Source organism: Botryllus schlosseri, chromosome 4 (genome assembly GCF_051294905.1).
Source record: "Botryllus schlosseri isolate E-star chromosome 4, Bs_hap1, whole genome shotgun sequence".
Lineage (NCBI taxonomy): Eukaryota > Metazoa > Chordata > Ascidiacea > Stolidobranchia > Styelidae > Botryllus > Botryllus schlosseri.
Window position 1 is genome coordinate 7,568,091 of NC_137239.1, and position 16,889 is coordinate 7,584,979.

General features: G+C 39.8%; 2 protein-coding genes across 2 annotated transcripts in view; both read right to left on the reverse strand.

The window, feature by feature from the left end:
* Window positions 1-1,567, reverse strand: part of LOC145438096 (uncharacterized) — a 367,020-nt gene extending 365,453 nt beyond the window's left edge. Inside the window, exon 1 of the mRNA XM_080315495.1 lies at window positions 1,136-1,567. The gene's annotated coding sequence lies outside the window, so the exon portion shown is untranslated. The remainder of the gene's footprint in view (window positions 1-1,135) is intronic.
* Window positions 1,568-9,997: 8,430 nt separating this feature from the next.
* LOC145438054 (monocarboxylate transporter 13-like) overlaps window positions 9,998-16,889 on the reverse strand; it is a 62,556-nt gene continuing 55,664 nt past the window's right edge. The window contains exons 4-8 of the mRNA XM_080315430.1: window positions 14,646-14,826; window positions 12,469-12,598; window positions 10,760-10,898; window positions 10,488-10,701; window positions 9,998-10,308 (exon numbers count right to left, since the gene is read on the reverse strand). Of these exons, the coding sequence (XP_080171556.1) occupies window positions 10,040-10,308; window positions 10,488-10,701; window positions 10,760-10,898; window positions 12,469-12,598; window positions 14,646-14,826 (933 nt within the window). The 3' untranslated portion in view covers window positions 9,998-10,039. The remainder of the gene's footprint in view (window positions 10,309-10,487; window positions 10,702-10,759; window positions 10,899-12,468; window positions 12,599-14,645; window positions 14,827-16,889) is intronic.

Here is a 16,889-nt window from a genome sequence, read left to right on the forward strand (position 1 = left end):
CATGAGGTCATCTAGTCTGCGCCTCCGGTTTTTTTCTCCTCCATGTTATCTGTGGATTGCTGAGCGCCTAGCAGGATAGCTGCGGATACCAATTTTCGAGTCTTTGGTATGACCCGGCCGTGGAGCGAACCCACGACCTACCGCTCAAGAAGCCGGACGCATAACCATTACACTATCTCGCTCGGTGATAAACAGGTGAAGGACTAATAAGAATCATAATATACAGGTGAGGGACATTCCTGCACTTCAAATGCTTCCATTCCAGCCCATCCTTCTGAAATGCCAATTCACTAATTCGTATTATCTATGCTGCGTAGGCCTACTGCAAATTAGCGAGAATCATTTGTATGCAAAATGGGTTATCACTATCTCACGTGCACTATCGTGGGGGGTTTGATATAGCGCGTCCGCGTGCAGGCCTTACTACTGTCCGTCGAAACACTTTCCCCAAACAGTTCGTGTTTATGTATCTTTTTGATTAAAACTTATACCCGTGTCTGAACAAATTATGCTCGTTGCCAATGCCGAATCTGGGTATTTACGTATGACAAGCGCACCCTGTAATTGTAATTATTGCGGGTTTGCGGCATATCTGTAATTTCTTTATCAGCATAACTTTACCGGTTGATTGTCCAGTCCGATAAAATTGATCACTACTATGTATTTCGCACAGCATGCTGATTTCACCAAAGGAACGATCCTTATTAGATGTACAAATTCGACCTGATCGTTAGGAACGTCGATTTCATCGCGCGCTCTGAGAAACACCATCACCTATCGCGATTTGACGAACAAATATACGTCCACCTTCTACAAATTGAAATGCATTATTCGCATCGATGAGGGCCGCAAGCCGCGTTTAAAATATTCCAGCGGGAAATCGCGTCGCGTAGCATTGTGTGATGCGATATGCGTGCACAGACGAATCTCGCTAATTGGTCGCGGCCCAGCGTAACACTGATAATACGACTTGTTGAATATTAGAGTCAAAATGCTAATTTCAAAATTAATTGGTTTTGCGTTTCAAAGAGGGGATCTCGACAACCCCTGGCTACGCGCCTGCCGCCACCCCATGCAAAAATAAAAGTCGGCGCCTATGACTGTAGCACTGTTATTTATCAAACATAATACCAACCTCTTGATCAGTCTGCTCTCCAAAAACTTTAACAAGAGTGAGAAGCATTTCCATGTACTTCTCATGCATTTCTTCAACACTTCTATCAACAAGCAGTTGAAACTCATGTCTGATCTATTAGGAAAAACGACGCGTTACTCAGAGCTGTTAGTCATGAATATGCACATCAGTTAAAACATGTTAGCTAGAGTAAGTAAATTCATCCATATTCATTTTAAAATACATAGTTATTCACCAACTTATCTTGATACGAACATTATTAGATTTTCTTCATTTAATCATCACAATAATTGAATTATTTTCAACATATGGTATCACTATACCGTCCAGACTTAGACAACTAAATGATTCTAGTTGTCTTAGTCTAGTTTCACTCAAGTAGTACGGGATCTCATTAATCTAATTCTAACCTAATTATTTGAATGGTTCCACACTCTTTCAATTCTGATCATATTCATTGTTTTTCTGAAAATGCCTAATTGACTATGGTATTTCGTAGTGAGCTAACAAAAATATCCGCCTCGAGCAACATCACGTCCAACTTTTCAGCTATGGTGCACAGACGCTAACCAATCTAATGCTCATTCCTATGAACTAGGCTTGAATTTGGCTGGATTCCCTTGTCATTCATACTTTCTCTCAATTTTCAAGTTTTTGCAAATTGAGTAATTCTAATTGCAATCTAATTTGAAAAAAAATGCGCTTAAATTGTAATCTAATTTAATTTGGAAGAGCTGAAAATCGACTAGCTGTTAAAGCCTGGTACAGTGTACACTGTACACATGTCGTGTAATAGGAAAACAGTGTATAATAATGCAATAGGAAGATACATAGGCAATATAATTGCTTAATTTGCCGAGGCACCAAAACAATTTCATTTTACTGATTTTCAAAGTTAATACTGCAAATTGAAGTCATCTGTAAGGAATGAAAGAACTCACCAGTCTAATATCTTGCAGCAGTAGAAAGCTCTTTAATTTCAGCAACGCCATCGAATTCTAGCACCTTCAACTGCATGGGTAAAATAGAAGTAAGTTCAGAGCAAGGTGAAGGGCTGGATTCCTCAAAATTTCCAATTACACAAGAGGATTCGGGCAGCAGGTCATAGTCAAGAGAGGACGGTGCTTCATAGCAAAGCAAGTCCAGTGTCTTCATATTTTTTTGTCTCTGTTTACAATGGCTACGGAGATTTTCATATTTTGAATACACTATGCCACATATATCCTGCATGACATAACAACACTCGGATGTTGTCTGTGACGCCTTAATAAATGTGTAGACAGCAAATCGGTAGTTCCAATAAAAGGGCATAACCAACACTTTCCATTAGACATTCTACCAAACCATATCCAGTAATTGAAACAGGTCAACTGCAAAAAAAGATGTACATAACTTCATCTGCACGTGAGGTTTCATCACGAGGTCTATTATGATATCTTCAGATGAATTCAATAAACAGCATAGGTTCCCATTTTCATGGTATGATGTTATAGCGCATTAAGCTGCTAGATCGAAAATATAGGTAATCTGACTCATACCGCTGGGCGCTGGTGCTGTATGTGAAACTCAATAACAACATAACATGACCTTGACCATAATAACATTATTGACAGATGATATTGAAAATTTACATAAACGAATTACCTTGCAGTAAACCAATGTGCTCCCTCTTAATTCCGTTTTGAACTAAAAACGTCTCCATTTCCTCGCTATATGCTGTTTGGATTCACGTAACAAAGACAGACATATTCACGGTATATCTCACTCACTATGGTCCCAGAGATGCCACTGGGATATTTCGGAAAAACCCAGATGTGGAGGCGAAATAAACCCAGAAAAACCCAGATCTTATATTTCACTCAAAAGACACGAAATGGCTGTGAAAGTCGAGCCTAATAGTCGTCGAATACACTCATACAGTCATTGAAGCCTTTGATATTGAATTTACAACAGTTCATAATACACATTTTGCTTGGTTAACACTGCGAATCGCACAAAAAACACGTTGTTTTCCTCTCGACACATCGCAATGAAACAATTGGGGCGCAGCGTGAATACTTGTACCGGTACTAATTATATCATCGCTCTGCGAAAGTTCAATGCAGTGCCATTCATTCCCTATTTCTAAGGATGATTTCATGTATTTTCAGCAACCTGAACAGATTGAAAGTAGCTATCGATTGATTAATCCTACGACAATCACTTTTATTTGGAATAATCACAGACCAATGCATAGTGGAAATAAATAACTGGCAAATCATGAAATTCAGGGTTAGGGCTAGGGGCTTAGGGTTAGGGTTCGACTGTGCTGATAACCAATGCCTCTGATTAACTTGCTAGGGTTGTCCAACTAACTAACTCTCTCTCCCTCTCGCTCTGAGGGTCCCTGTCGGAACTATAAATATACTCAGATAACAATAGGATTATAATAGTCGGATCATCACCTGGTCTGTTCATGTGCTAGGGTTGTCCAACTAACTAACTCTCTCTCCCTCTCGCTCTGAGGGTCCCTGTCGGAACTATAAATATACTCAGATAACAATAGGATTATAATAGTCGGATCATCACCTGGTCTGTTCATGTGCTTGTGCATGCCAAACAGTTACATGATATTTATCGATATATCTACATGCCGAATTGTTCACCAAGTTCATCAAGTGCCGAGTTCGCTACTGGCAATCGTCCTATATGAACATGACTTTTTGCGATCTGGAAGTTACCATTGAATGAAGCGCCATCGCATCAAGCCGAAGACTCTAATTTTAGTAGTGAAATAGATTATCAGCACTCTGTTGTTACAATAACAGCAAAATCCATTAACAATGACGAACTGAAGTGCGTGCATTTTACGATATTGCGACCATACTAATCCAATAATTAATTTTTGAGCGTAAAACTGACCTGGCGAACTGGATGTTGAAAATAAACCCAGATTTCAAGGATAAAAACCCAGAAACCCAGGTGATGCTCAAAAAACCCAGATCTGGGTGGAAAAACCCAGGAGTGGCATCTCTGTATGGTCCTGCGTGGTATCGATCGATTGTCTCAGGATTGCGTCATACAGTCACGTGACTCAGTAAATCATGCGTAAAGAATAGACAGAGTCAATTTTTCATTTCATCAATGATAAAATAGAAAGGGTACTACCAATAACTGAATGATTGCTATACTGTTGTTCGATGGCAATGACAGCGGTACCGTATACAAGTAAAATGTTCAACGTAGGGGTGTTTCATACCTTATTTGTATTACAAATTTCTTCAGTAAGTTCGGTAGGGAAATAATATGGTCACCTTTTTATTTTATCGCAATCTCTTGGTATGTTGATCTGATAATTTGTTTATAAAAAACTTAAAGGAGAAACAAGCGATTAACTAAAAGGAGTACTGTGACTATCGTAGGTATGTAGAGTCAGATCAGAGCAAACCTCAAGACAGCGAGTCGTGAGTCAGGTATTGGTACAGCACGACCATAATATCTGATCACCAACCTATTTGCTTGAAGCCCGGTACCACCTTCGGTTACAACCTTGGTTATTTATATCTGCATAGACACTGCAGGCTGAAGAAAAATCTATAGCTTAGGACATACCGATCAAATCACATTTTGCGCGGCTTTCCGGCGTGTATCAATATTACCGCTCTTTACGCTGCCAGGGATGATATATCACGTCAATAGTAACTTCGTGAAGTTTCAGAGTGAAGATTGGCCGGCGACCTCTCAAACTCCCTCTCAATTGATATCCGGTATGAATGTTTGATACCGCATGGAATTCGCCCGGAATGACTTCTGATAGGCATGTGAGCTCATAGACACATCATATGAGCATTAACCCACATCTTATAACATTCCCTGATGATGTGTGGAAGTGCACACAACATGGCGGATTCTCGATGTCAGATCTCAGCCGACAATATGTGTCAGCCAAATATTGTATATACCTATACACAATGTTGTGTCTCATTCAACGCTGTGAAGCTGACTTCCAACTGTATGGCAGCTTTTAAAAGTTACCTGATAGTGATGTTTAATGATATTTGAGGTTTTTGGAGTAGTTTTAGAGTGAACTTCATGTTCTCAAATGAATAAATAAAAGATATATGACAGTTAAATATATTGTCGAATACTTGAAAATCCATAATGCCATCGCAGGCCGCGTGTTTGAGACCCCTGCTCTAAACCTACTTTTAAAACTAAACATTGACTGACCAGCTGGCACATTTTACTAATAAATCACCAAGCTACAACGCGTTTACAGAATCGTTGCCGTTAGCAAACTTCTTGAACAAATAAAAGTACACAATGAGCAAGCCGCTGCGGTTTTGATCATTCAAGCATAAATGATTAACCAATCAATAGTCGTGATCAGGACCGTTACTGCCGCAGTCCAAACCTCGCAATTGGGGGGGGGGCGAGCTCGAAGGGGGCCCGAAATTATTCCGTGAATTAGCATAACTTATAGAGTATTTTTTGAAAATTTATGCAACTATTTCAAAATATCTTCGCGCTACGCGCGATTTCCAGTTGCCGAATATCTTGATTATCGGGTACTCTTCTCCCAAGAAAAGACGCTACATTTATAGTAATAGACATATCGGCGTTGGCCATTACCGCGCCACGACGCACCAAGACATATAAAGTTTTAGGCCATGTAACATGCGACTCCAAGACAAAGTGTGCCAGAACGATCGGCATCGAGAAAACCTTGGCCAAAAAGGACTGCCCTTATGCTGACCGATAACTTCGTTGTATATAGGCTAGAAAATACAAATGGGCTTATTTGTCCATAGGCGCCTAAATGACTGGCGCCGAATGTTCCTGTCTTGGCAATCTGAACCCCACAAGACAAATACCATCCCGCAGGGATTAATTATATGCCAGTGAAGAAATACCAATTTGAAATCGTGTGATCTTTTAGTTTAGTACGTTTGGGCGAATCTATATTTTTTGATGTAGCAGACAGGAGATCATGAAATAACATCATGTAACGAAGTCATACCAACGGGTCCGCCCGCCCGAAGATGTTCAATTATTATTTACGGGCCCTACAGTTTCCGAAACACCTCACTCAACTCTACCGGTAAATCCGATTACGTCGAGTCCTCGATTCGAAAGGACACTTCGTGTCTGTCATAATGATGAATGCGGTATGAACCGGCTATGTCGTCCTACAGCAGTTCCTTTTGCTCATTTTTCTTACTTGGTTGCTGTTCTGCTTTCAGCTAGAGGGGAAGGTACACCCAGATAATCTAAATTTTCCATATTTTTTTTATTGTAGAATTACAGAGTATGAGACTGGCTCTTTCGAAAAATATAATCATCTTGTGTGATTTCAAGCTATAAGAAGGGTAAATTCCATTTAAAATCTCTCATTTCAGTAAAAATTCGACTGAAAATTCGATATCTTTTTAACAAGCTCAAAACTGTCACTAAACACCCTGTCCTCATTATTTTGATAGTTATAAGAAAGAGCCATATCTGTAATCATTGGAGCATGCACAACATAACATTCTCTGGCTGCCAAGGCAGTTGCAAGTACTCACAAGAATTACCATAAGCTATCTTGTTGTCGGTTGATGATTTTCATAACCAGATCAATACCAGAGCAGTGTTTTTCGCACTACATAATCAGTTACACCCGAGCAAGCTAAATTCATTTACAGAAATGATGGTAATCGAGAAAGGCATTTCCAAAAAATCGTATGAAAATATTTCGGCTTTGATTTATGACAAAACAATAGCAACTCTAAAAAATTCGATGGACTCAGCACGACAGGCGGTAAAAGATATCTATGAGGGAAATGATCTGACAGACATCAGTGTGTCATATGATGGTACCTGGCAAAAAAAAGAGGTCATGTAAGCAAGTATGGGGTTGGATTTGTCATAGAACGAAGCACGGGTATGGTTTTGGACTATGAAGTGAAAGTAAATATTGTCGTGCTTGCGAGATCAACGAGAAGATCCTTACAGATGAAGAAGATTTGAGGAAATATAGGGAGGGCCATGAGGCAGTTCGTCATAAAAATCACGAGGGGTCATCCGGGTCTATGGAACGAGACATAGGAAAAGTTCTGTGGCATCGCTCATAATCCATTGGATTCAGATATATAACTCTATTAGCTGACGGCGACTCCTCAGTTATGGCGACGCTGAGAGACTCAAAACCGTATGGGCCAACTATTGTAAAAAAAGAAGAGTGTATAAATCACGTGAACAAAAGAATGTTCACTAGACTAACCAAACTTGTCGAGACTTAAATACAGAAAAAATAACATGGGAGGGGCCCGCAAATCGAGCCGAACCCGAATAAAAAAGTGGAGCTAATATTATCACAACGCCATCGTAAACGGTGCACCAGATGCGCATGAAGCATCAAAGAAAATGTGGGCAATACTGTTGCACAATAGGTCCACTCCAGAACAACCGATTCACGATAATTGCGATGAAAAGTGGTGCTTCTATTTGAAGGCTAAACTTGAAGGTGCTGCCGATCCAATTGCACATCCGAGTGGCAAGTATCCGCTGACAGCTAAAATTTACGAAGCTGCCAAATCCGTCTTCAAGGGCCTTGCCAGTATTGAACTTATTTCAAAGTGCATGACCTTACAAACGCAGGATGCTAACGAGTGCCTCCATAGCACACTTTGGAAGCGATACTCAAAGGAGACTTTCGTTGGACGAGATTACTTGAAGTTCGCGGTTGCTCTTGCACTGATAAGATGGAATAACGGTGCAACAGGTCTTTTCGATGGCTCAGAATCAGTGGGAATTCCGATGAGCCCAGGGTCAGGGATGCAGCACTTAGAGACAACGCGATTCGAATTGAAAAATCCGACGCCCAAATTGAGACAACCCGTAATCGAAAACGAAGGAAATTAGAAAATATATGTAAGGAAAGAGAGTTTGGAAAGAAGGAAGGCACTACTTACAGTGCAGGGAAATTTTTATCATGTCAGTGCTGCATTCTCGGCTCTGGGATCTCCCTGTTGTACCGTTATTCCATCAGCTATTTTTATTCATGACTTGTTTGTGTTATAAATTTGGTGGTATAAAATTGTATCTTTGAAGAAATACAGTGTAATGTCGCCATAATATGTTCTTTCATAACAACTCCAGTGAATCTTGACAGTGTCACAGGGATCCAAATATGTCATTTCAACTGTTCTAAGTCCATCTCTGATCTTATGCTTGTCCAATTCACGATTTGAAAAAACTTCACATTTTGAATAGCAGTTTTAGAGTGAAAAACTGTGAAACCAGTCATACTTCATATCACTTATTATGCATTTACGGACGTTCAATCTCTGTCAAATTTGGCTATATCCTGATTCAAGCATGTCTGATGACTGGAAAACCATCGCATTTCGAATACCTGTTCTAATTTTTCATGATACAATTTTAAATTTTAAAGTTGATTTTCTCGGAATTTTTAGTTTTTACTGGTATGGTTTATCTGCAGAAGGAAATTTTGATATCAAATGATCTCCAATCTTGATCAGACTCGGCTCAAAACCAGAAGCAGGCGTGTTCTACATGGTAGAATGATAGAATTTTGAGTCAGAGTTTTAGTTATCTACTTATAATTTGTTTTCTGAAAAAAATTCGAAAACTCGGTACCATATTTATGTCAAATCCACTTCCGGGTGAATTTTTTCTGCATAATTGGAAATTTCAAGTATTCTACCATGTGCTTAGGGGTCCATAGACAGTAAATAAATCATTATGTGGAGTTGATGAGCATTCCTTGAAGAGACAGACTTTACAACATGACAAGAGTTCGATTTGAAAATCTTCCCCCCCCCCCTCAATCTGGGCCCAAGGAATAATTTTGAAAAACCGGAATTCACACAGAATATGGAGTATGGTACAAAGAACTCACATACCAAATTTCAAGAGGCTAGACCGTATTGTTTAGAAAATACATAAATTTTAAATTTTCAATAACATATGTGTACCTTCCCCCTATTCGTCCTCCCTTCACGATAGATTTTTAGCAGTTTCCTGCACACGATCATCTTTATAGCGAAATCAATGTAGCTCATCCTATCCTCATACTCGCAACTTGGAAAATGTCAACAGGAGTTATGCATGCGCATGAGTTGAGGAGAAATAGATCGGACCATAACGAACATCAGGACCCAAATTAATTATTTACGGTTGTACAGAACTCAATTCAGGAAATTATATTTTTATTATAATAAAGGGGTTTTCAGTTATTACGTAGCCATCAAACGGAAGGTTTATGTCCATCGCGCGACTAGAATATGTCACTTATAATATTTATAAATGAGTTACACTAACACACAGTCCACAATACTGAGCTCTAATAATTGCGATACCTGGGCGAAATATCAAGCAATTAATACGCACTCCTAGCCCTGGCGGTAACAGCACTTCGTCACCCCCCCCCCAAAAAAAAAAAACAACAACACACGTTGTCATCGGTAAGAGGTAACCGTGGCGAGATAATTAACCACACCAGTAATGTTTCCAAGCAGAAAGGAACGGCGTCCCTTATTTGGTAATGTTCATCTATTCCTGGTACGCCATAGCTTTGGCAGTGTCCAGTGTTGTGAATCCTTATAATATGTAGATGCGGATTTAGTTTGAAATGAACTGATTTCTGACGAGATAGCTTAGCGTGGGCTCGTCTTGGCAATGATGCTGGGTTGGGGCAACGTGGCTCGGTCCAAATTTGGGTAAAAGGATCTCTCAATATTTGAGGCGTGTTTGTGCTTGTGTTCGTGTGTAGGGGGTTGTAGGGATAACATATGTTCAGTCCAAGCACGCGCGACGCGGTACACCCCTCTAGACGGAATATATTTATATATTGGATATGTTTTATATTTTCAGATTCCGCAAATGGGTCATTCAGCACCGGGTGTGTTCATTGCTCATATATCAGGAAATCTTAGCTGAACCTGCGAGAGTCCCGGGTTCAAGTCCATCCGTGACCTCATTGGAAATCGGATTCCTGGACTGACGAGTAGAAATCCCAGGAAGATCAACGAAATGATTTACATAACCAGCTGGTCTAAGCTGCACTTGATTAGCGCTTTTGTATTCTTTTGCTTTATCTCGAAAGGCCACCAACACACCGCTGACGATTAAACAAGCTCCTGCTGTGTAAAACGTCGCGTCGTAGGATTGTGTCACATCGTACATAAGACCTGCAATATAATTCAAAATTATTGAGAACTTTGTAATACTGCAATGATTTAGACCTCAAACGAGATGCGATTGGCCCAGTTGGTCCAGCAATACCGTCACGGCAAAGCTGGGCACTTAACATCTGTTAAGGTATTGTGCACCGCGGTGTGCAACGAAAACAAAGTGACTGAGACATTACCTGTCAAAGCCGGTCCAATTAATAGACCAACACCGTTCATAGTTATAATCCAACCGTAAGCCATTGAAAACGTATCTGATCCCAAGTGCAACGCTGCGCTAGCACGGATGAGTGCGGTAGATGGGCCGAACAGTCCAAAAAATATGGCATAACAAAGTATGCCAACTTCAGTTGTGAGAAACGGACTGAGTGCTGTGAGTAGGCCGGCAACGACCTGCGAAATTTTACAGATATACAGTTTCGTGTTTCTGCAGCTCTTTGGAATTCATTACGTTTGTGAAACCATACGCATAAAATGGATCTATATTCCATGCGCTGCAAATGCCAGGAATGGCCAATCGACCAAGACCCATGGCTAAGCTTATTGATGACGCGATCCATGCTACGAGGGTCGTATTTACGCCCAGAAGTCTGCAAAATGAATCACACATATGAAGAAGCCATTTTGCACCATAATAGCGTGATTAATAGTCGCAGTAGCCAACGTGATGTATCATGCAGCCTACGTGTTTGTTTCCTGATCAGGCAATGCGAACTACTCACTAATTAGCTAAAGTCAAGTTTGATTGTGACACGGTGTCATTGCGCACATATTCGGGTTACCATATTTTGGGAATCTGAAAAGAGGACAGTTTTTTTTTTAATTTTAGACTTGCAATTCTGGGGTAAAATCTTGAAAAATGGTGAATTTTTTCCGACTTCGCGGTCGGTTGACTAACAAAAGATTAACTTTCTGGCTTATGACCAGGGTTCTACCGAACCCATTAGGTTCGACGAACTGAGGCTCGGCGCGAACGTTCTCTGGAACATCAAAACACCACACGGTGACTGTATGGTATATCAGCGAATACTTGTGGAAAGTATTGTCCAGCCTAAACGTTATTGCGGCTTACGTGACGATAGATGAAGATATGTGTGTTTGGCCGGTGAAGTATGCGTAATGATGCGATTCACGTGCAGAATACAATGCAAAAATACTATTACCTAACATTCAAAACATTGCAACATTTTTTATGACTAAAAATAGGAATTTCCTCCTGTTTTCTTTTTGCATGGAAAGTCAGAAGTACAGTTGATACCACGTTATATCTGCTTTTTCTTTTAAAATTTTGAGCATTGATTCTCAAACTGTCCTACGGAAATCTTCTTGGAATTTTACAGAATAACTGTGTAAAATTTTAAATAAGAGACGCCAACAACAGTCGTTGATTCATGTCTTACTCCTAATGAATAAACTCATCAAAAGGAATCGTTCCGGAAATCAAGATCACATTGCTTGAGCTTTAACCTGCACTGTAACATAGCATTACATAATTTATTGTGAAAAACTTCAGATTAGTAGTAAATCTACTTTGATGAAAAGCACTTTTATGTAGAAAAAAAAACAGCTCATTGATTACCAAAGCGGCTTTTTTTTAAACGCTTGCTCCACAACATAGGATGAATTTTGTTCCATATCGTATTGCATGATCGGTCGAAAGCAATGAGAATTATATTGCTATTTCAATATCCGTAAATATGCGAACATGGCTTTTCTGTTTTGATTGGTGGGACTGCTTGAAATTGAGAGCACATCATGATGTTTTTCAACAATGAAGCCTCGTTTCAGTCGTTTTGTCCCATAAACAAACACATCAATCGCGATTACACATGGATATATATTTTATGCAGATATTCATCTTTTGTAAGAGTGTTTCGAGTATTGATGCAATAATTTATTTTCGGTCTAACAGACAATTTTATAGCAACATCAACAACAGATACAATAAGATATTACTATTGAATGTTATAGATTTTGGTATATGTGACTCAGCAACAATATTGGGTTGACCGAAAGCATGCATCTTAGCGTGAAGATTCTGCACATTAGAAAAGGTTGAGAACCACTGTTTCAGAGTCAGGCACTCGCGAAAATGTTGTGGGCCGAATAGCTGCGAACAGGCCTGCCAGCATTAATTCACTACATGAACCTAATTCTGACCTTGCACGTTCAGGAAGATGAACAAACGGTATGTATTGCCCAGCTTGGCAAAGCATTTCCACGATCAGCATCAGCAGAAAAAGCCGGTTTCTGAACAGTACCGAGCAATGACGCATCCACGTTCTGATGTCTTCATGAAATAATTATCATATGTAAGTGGAGTTACGCTTACGGTGTGGTGATGACGCATGCGAGAAACCCTGATAAATTCACACTCATAGAACCCAGGAGATTGCTATCGTCAGAGAAGGAGTGAAATAGGAGAAACATCGAAAGCAAATACGTATGAAAAATGTACATTGTATATCAACAGGGTGAAAGCTCATTTGAGGTACAAAATTGTTGTCTTGTGAGACACATTTGAAAGTGGAGTTTCTATCGTTTGAATGACGAATCATCCGAGTATTAGCGTTAGGATTTGTTGAGTTCACATTGAATTTATCGAATTTTTGTGATAAGATTGTTGAAGAACAATGTTCTTTCCAATTCTCTACTAGCTGCTGACGATTACCCCTTACGAGTGTCAGCCGACAATATTCGGGTTCATTTCAATATGAATATACTATTCAATTGTATAGAAGATCAAATTTGCGAACCAAAGTTTGGGGATTTAAGGTGTTGGGAGTATTCTTCAGGTCAATCAGAACTTCAGTGAAATGGGATTTTGGTGACCTTCCATAATAGGCTCGTGTTTGCTAAGACTGCTGCTGGTGATGTTGTAACACGGTCAGGGCGTCTGCGATGGGAATGAAGGGCTCGATTCCCTAAAAAGTCGACAATCCCCATTCGATTAGAATCGAGACAGTTAATAGGTATGCATTATTGTTATAGCTGATAAACTCGACCATTCGATTCGTGTTCCCATGTCTACCAGCGACACAGATTCAAATATGTATATACAAATTCGAGGAGGTGGGCCTAAATTAAATAGTGGTATATGTAGAAAAATGTCCGGCTGATGCATTCACGGTGGGTATTCGAGAAAGTGGTGATGCAACTGATATTATTAGGTGTTGAACACAAACGATGTGTACAAACCAGGTCTGTGGAGTCGGAGTCGGTGGAGTTGGAGTCGGAGTGTGGCTCATTTTCGCTTGATTGAGTCGGAGTCGGAGTCGTGAATGCTATAGTGGCTGGAGCCGGAGTCTTGGGAAAAATATTGACTGGAGTCGGAGTCGGAGTTTGTGAAAACGACCATGACTCAGACTCCGACTCCAACTTCTTCATCATGAAAACAAGTGCTTTAAGTTTCAAAGTATTTTCAATAGGATTTTTATGTTTCATCAATCACCATTGTTAAAAACGATACAGATCAGGATGGCCATCCCGTGTCCCGCAAGCCGAATGTGGCCTGCGAGAAGGTTTTGTGTGGCCTGCGAGGTAAATATCGATATTAGAAAATTGCAACAAAATGAAAGAGGCATGTTCACCGCAACCGTCGATATTGCTATGGCTAAACGCCGAATAATCCTGCTTTTGCCAAATGAGCCCAATATATGTAAGTAGCATATTTATTGATAGAATTCATTCATTACCCTCGAAAGAATTTAGTGCTTCGCGCGACCAGGGCATAACTGCACACTGCACAGTTGCGTGACATACTTGTTATCAATTGGGAAGCGTAGTAATATAGCTTTTGTTGTTAATGTTACCTAATTCGGTTCGATTCTATCGGGCGACTAAAAAAAGGTTATCAACATTCCAGTTGTCCGCGCAATGGTTGGTACATCTCATGTGACCCTTTGGCGAAAAAGGTTTGCCACCCCTGATATCGATAAAAGTGGATATTATTTGCTAATTGCAATTCAATTGCATACAGGAAGAAAATCGCAATATGCAGCTTCGCGATGCAATCACAAATTGATTCCATTTTTTGGAATTATACCATGATACTGTGACAGAGTAGGGATGTTTAGAAAGGCAATCTTCCATGTTAATTGCGTAGTGAATAATTCGAGCGGTGCAACAATGAAATAATTTTGCATGCCATGGTTAATCATGTTTTGCATATGTTTAATGACTATATGATAGTCATTTACTGTTACTGTGGCATATGATTTTCGAAGTAAATTGGTATTGCTGTTGGAGTCGGAGTCGGCATATTGAAATTGTGTGGAGTCGGAGTGGGAGTTGGAGTCGGTAGTAAAATTTACCGACTTCACAGCCCTGGTACAAACCCCGTGTGTTCGCGATATCATCACTTTCAACAGATGTAGATTCATCGTCATGGTGCAACTCAGTGTCGTGCGTGACCGATTTCCAATTCAGTCTTAAATATTCCAACTGTCCAGGTGAAAACAATATTTCAAAGAATAGCAACATATGGAAAGTAAGGCCGCCAATTATCAGCAAGGCTCCCTGTAAATAAAATCATAATTGGTCAATAGCATGGACATTTTTAATCGATAAGTTTTTTGTATGTAGCATGATTGGTATGTATCTATGCATAATTGGAAATTGTGCGTACAGCTGTTGATATTTTTTACACCATGCCATTTCAATTTCACCAATTCTATTCTATACTATATCTAGATTTTCTTACGGCTATAGATTTTTCTGCCAGCTGATATCACAAATTACACTGTAAATCCGCAAGGTCGTATTGAACACTTCATAACACTTTTTTCTGCGTACAGACACACTTTTTGGGCATATAAACGCATTGGGCCATTATCGTCGTAACGCTTCTGCGTATTTCTCCGTTTACATGTAACACTTCGCCACTGCGGCTCATTTTCAAGAAAATATATACTTGGTAATTTATCATCAATTTTGCATTCATAAACCATCGCTACGTTTGGAGATCACATTAAATCACGGTATATGTAAAATAATATTACTCACTTGACCCAACACTAAGTTTAAGGGTAATATTTCAATGAAATATACATATTTCCCTGTGACGCAGAGGGGTCACAACCTGCGTTACGGTAGAGCGCGCTCGATTTCAGTTTGGATTTGAATTGGTGGTTCGTCAGGCTTCAGGCAGAGAGTAGGGTACACGAAAAAACTTGGCGAAATGGATATATTGAAACAGTTTCTGCTACCTGATGGCGTAAAGGATCATAACATCCATGTACTGTAAGGTATGGAAATGCGGTAAATGTTATTGAATGTATGTAATGTGAGAATAGTCATAAAATTAACTCGCTTTGACATTGCAGTAACGTCGTTTGTTCTAGATGTTTTAGCCGGCTACTGATATCCCTTATTCATATGAATGTTCTTTAGATGTTTTGTACTATATGATTCGTCTGATGTTATTGCTGGATGATCGAGCTTCGAATCTGATAATATACCAGGCTGCGACCAGGTCCAGTAACGGTACTGATGGGAAGCTGCTATAAAAGTAACTTTTTTGACATATGGACAGGCCGTGTTATTTTTGGCATATGCCAAAACTGCCAAAAATAACTTATTTTTGGCATTTTTCGATTTTTATTTTTGGCAGTTTTGGCATCGTCCTCTAAATAGATAGTTTCAGACTCGAATTAGTCACAAAAACGCTTCATTTCGGCCAGTTTGTCAAAAGACACCACAAAATGTGCAGCATCCACGTATAATCAGTGCCAACAAACAATAATAATAAGAAAAAACCTAACGATTTTATAGGTTAATAATATCAAACGAAACCACAAAATGTGCAGTATCCATTGGAATCGGTGCCAATAAGCAAAAAAAGAAAGAAAAGCCTAACAAACACGCTCAACACCTGATTTTTACAGCTGTTGAATAGACTTAAATCGTTTGCACTGTAACAGTGCTTCCAAACTCAGGTCAGCTAAGTTTCTCCTAAATTCATTTCTCGCCCAGCGAATCTGGGAAATATCGGCTTCAACAGTAGCCGTTGAGGGAAAGAATGTTGCCAGTCATCCACAAAAGGTTTTCAGAGCTTCAAAATCTTTGGAGGGCCGAACCGGCTTCCATGCATCATGAAAGGAGATCACTTCGCCAGTGCCATCGATCTCATCGCGGGAAGAATTTTCTTCCCGATACTTTTCCAGGAGTTTCCTGTGTTGTCTCTCAACACATTATATTTAGCAGCCCGACTATCCCATCTCCTAAATATTTTCGGAGGACTTTTGTCACTTCGGGTGGCTTTAATATTACCAACTCGCATGGAAGAGTCCTGGGAAGGTTAGCTTCTTTAGGAACATTGACGCAACAAGACTGTCTGGCAAAACGAGACTAGGCAGCTCAGAAATAGTCAGACAGTTTGTTGCGTCACAATGTTAAACTCGATCACAATGCAGAAATCGTGGTTGATTTTGGGAGTTCCAGTTTCATGAGCAGAATATAATTTATATTTTAATAATCAGTACAGTGGCAGCTTCTCATTGATACCCGTTTTATCAAATTTAGCGCTCGGCAAGCCGGTCAAAAATGGTCGTAAAATCGCCTTTGGACAAATGGAAGGTATG